Source organism: Cynara cardunculus (assembly GCF_001531365.2).
Source record: "Cynara cardunculus var. scolymus isolate 2C chromosome LG 7, CcrdV1, whole genome shotgun sequence".
In the NCBI taxonomy this organism is placed as follows: domain Eukaryota; kingdom Viridiplantae; phylum Streptophyta; class Magnoliopsida; order Asterales; family Asteraceae; genus Cynara; species Cynara cardunculus.
The window spans coordinates 9512931-9516434 of NC_037534.1; the positions used below are offsets into that span (position 1 = coordinate 9512931).

A 3504-nucleotide genomic window follows, 5' to 3' on the forward strand; every position below is an offset into this window, starting at 1 on the left:
CTTAATAGGAATTGAAATGAAATCAGTCAAAAGAATTTGAATATGTCTGTTAGGTTCACTGAATAAAATAGGGGTGGTGAGGGGGAGGCAATAGTGGTGTCGATGGTAGTGGTGATTTTGGAGCTGATAGTGGTGGTGGTGACTGGTGAAGGTGACGACAATGGGGGGATTAAAGGCGACAACGATGCTAAAGATGGAGGAGACAACAGTCATGCGGTGGTGATAACAATCACCTTCTAGTCATTTATTTTCAAGGTTTATCAAAATAGACCTAGGTTCATAAAAAGTAATTATCAACTTATTATAAGTCAGAGAGTTTAACATCTTCAAAAACTTCTTATTATCGATTTGACATCGGTATAAATTATTTATCCAAATACAAAAAAATATTTATTACCGATGTGACACTGAAATAAGTCAATAATTTATTTTCATAAGATTTCCCCAATTTTTCCATTCATATACGTACACTCATTGTACCAAACCTTCCCTCTCAGTCTCGTTATATATAACTCCCATCACCACCTCATTCTCTCCATCCCTGTCTCCTTCAACCTGCTTACAAATGGCGGCACTCTCCACCATCGATTCCAACTCTGAAATGAACAAACTCACTTCTGAAATATTCTCCATTCTCGAAAACAATTTCTTGTTCGGCTACGATAATCCCTTGGAACAAAAGAAATCCGCCACCGGAAAAGTCAGAATTCTTTCAATCGACGGCGGTGGCGCCACCGACGGTGTCTTAGCAGCCAAGGCAATTCTTCATCTAGAGTCCTCCCTCCGCCGTAAGTCTGGAAGCACAAATGCTCACATTGCAGATTTTTTCGATGTCGCTGCGGGATCTGGTATCGGTGGCGTCTTGGCCGCTTTACTGTTCACTAGAGGAAAAGACGGTGGGCCGTTGTTCACCGCCGACGAGGCCGTTAAGTTTGTGACGGAGAATGGCCGGAAACTTTGTCGTTCTTCCAAACAAGGCGTTTTACGGCGAATTCTCCGATCAACTGGAAACGTGTTCGACCAAACGTTTGGGGATTTGACGTTGAAAGACACACTTAAAGCGGTTTTGATCCCCTGCTACGATCTTACCACCGGTGCTCCTTTTGTGTTTTCTCGTGCCGATGCGATGGAGATGGACGGCTGTGATTTCAAGCTGAGCGATGTTTGTGCCGCCACGACGGCCGTTCGTGGACCGACCAAAACGTTTTCAGTTGATCGAAGAACGAAGATCGCAGCTGTCGGTGGTGAGGTTGCGATGAACAATCCGACGGCGGCGGCAATCACTCATGTGCTCTACAATAAGCAGGAGTTCCCATTCTGTAACGGCGTCGACGACTTGCTTGTGGTGTCATTAGGTAACGGAGAGCCATTATCCGTGATCTCCGGCAACCAAGCACCGTCGCGAACGGCGTTGGTTAAGATCGTCGGTGAAGCAGTTTCCGACACGGTAAGCATTTATGCATTAAATACTTTTAGAGTAAATTACATGTTTAGTCCCTGTTGTTTGTTAAAAATTACAGATGTTTTTTAAATTTAAAACTGGGAAAAGTGTTATTTTGACAAACCATAAGGACCAAATTTGTAATTTACTCTTGAAAGAATTGTTTTTCTGAAAATAAAGTAATTAATTAACTCATTTAATTCAATAATTCAGAGATTAAACTGTAGAAATGATCAATTGGCATGGAAAAGGGTAGATTTGTCATTTCACAAGCATTGCATGCATCATTAGACATACTCTGCAATAATTGAGAAAGTACAAATAGTATAATTAAATCTGCGGGGACATGGCAACGTTAATGGTCCAGAGTATATGGTATCAACCCAATTTTGTACCAAAAAACGTTGCTTTTCCATAATTATTTCGTTTATGTGACCCAATTCATTATGATTATGATCTTAGATGATAAATATTGTACGATACTTTCAGGTTGATCAAGCTGTGTCGATGGCGTTCGGACAATCTCGAACAACTCGTTACGTACGTATCCAAGCAAACAAAGGGTTGTTAGGCGTTGAAAAATCTAGAAACGACGTAAACATGTCGGTGTTGGCAGAGGAAATGTTGAAACAACAAAACGTGGAATCCGTATTGTTCCAAGGAAAAAAGTGTAACAGCACGAACTTAGAAAAGTTGGAGCATTTCGCTGGTGAAATCGTCAAAGAAAAGGAGAGGCGAAAAACGGACATGCTACCCGTAGTTTTACTAAGCCAGACTACAACATCATCTTCTGCACGAACATCGTCGGCCACAACATTGTCCACCATATCGTCAAGTTAAAATGATTGGGTTTGTTACTTTTTGAAGCTACCGCCGACACTACCAATGAAAACGGTGTCTGTGCTGGGATACGAATCCGACTTATATAGATTGTTTTCCTCTTTACTTTGTGTTCGGAGTTTCATGTATAGTTATTTGATAGAAGTATTAACAACACTAAAGAGAGCGGTACCTGTGAAGGTCTCGGAACAAGGTCTCAGGTTCAAATACAGCCGTGCACGTGTTGTAGGATATTGTCGTTTACCGATCATGGAATCGGTACAATGAGAACAGCCTGAAGATTTGTGAGAACCMTTTTACCACCATATTAAATAGAGGGCTTGGATTTATCAGCTCGCATAGCGGGTTGGATATAGAGGGCTTGTGATTTTTGCCCCTTCTAAGCATATAATATTAGAGTGAAGTTTGTGATTTTGTTTTGGATTGGAAAGGTTATGATCTTTGTTTGGATCATTATATGGTTTTCTAGATGTAAATCTTGGTCTTGTAACATTGATGTGATTATGAATTTTATTTAATATGATATATGAAAAGTGAAAATGTGATTATAAATTATATATTGAATCAGTATATTTGGGTTAAAGTTAAAGTTGATTACTAACAATCTGAAGTCTGAACCAGTCTCAAAAGTTTGTGCGTTATTTCAGTTTTGACCAAAACACAACTTAAGTCTACTTTGTTAACTTTTCTTGTCGGTTTTAAGTAGGGGTGCTAATGGGTTGGGTTGATCGGTTTGAAGACATTTGAACAACCCAACTCAATGTTTACGGTTTGAAAAATCTTAACCCAACTCAACCCAAACGAAAGTGCAACCCAACCCAACCCAAACCGTACGGGTTGGTCGGTTGATACTTTGGTACATAAAAATATTTTTCTAACCTTGAACATGTTATTTTTCTACTCATAATTTATTTTTCATCATCAACCTTTTGATATAACTTATCCATACTTCTTACGTATATCATATTCAGTTAATTTTCTCTATTTACGTATATATGTTTACAGTTACTGAACATATATATGAATGAGTTATATAGAGATGTAAATAGATTGAAAAGATGTGTATATGAAGAGCGTACGTGATAGTGTAATTGTCTAATGTATATACAAATAGAAATTCAATAATCATATTAAATTCAAGAAATAAAATGATATCGGGTTCATCGGGTTGGGTTGAGTTCAAATAATAGTAACCCAATATCAACTCAATACCTACGGTTTGA

General features: G+C 38.7%; 1 protein-coding gene across 1 annotated transcript; it reads left to right on the forward strand.

The window, feature by feature from the left end:
- The first annotated feature begins 565 nt into the window (after positions 1 to 565).
- On the forward strand, positions 566 to 2804 carry LOC112515547 (patatin-like protein 7). The gene is made up of 2 exons (XM_025122426.1): positions 566 to 1447; positions 1931 to 2804. Exons 1-2 carry the CDS (start codon positions 566 to 568, stop codon positions 2279 to 2281), a joined length of 1233 nt encoding a protein of 410 aa, XP_024978194.1. The 3' UTR covers positions 2282 to 2804.
- Positions 2805 to 3504: the final 700 nt, after the last annotated feature.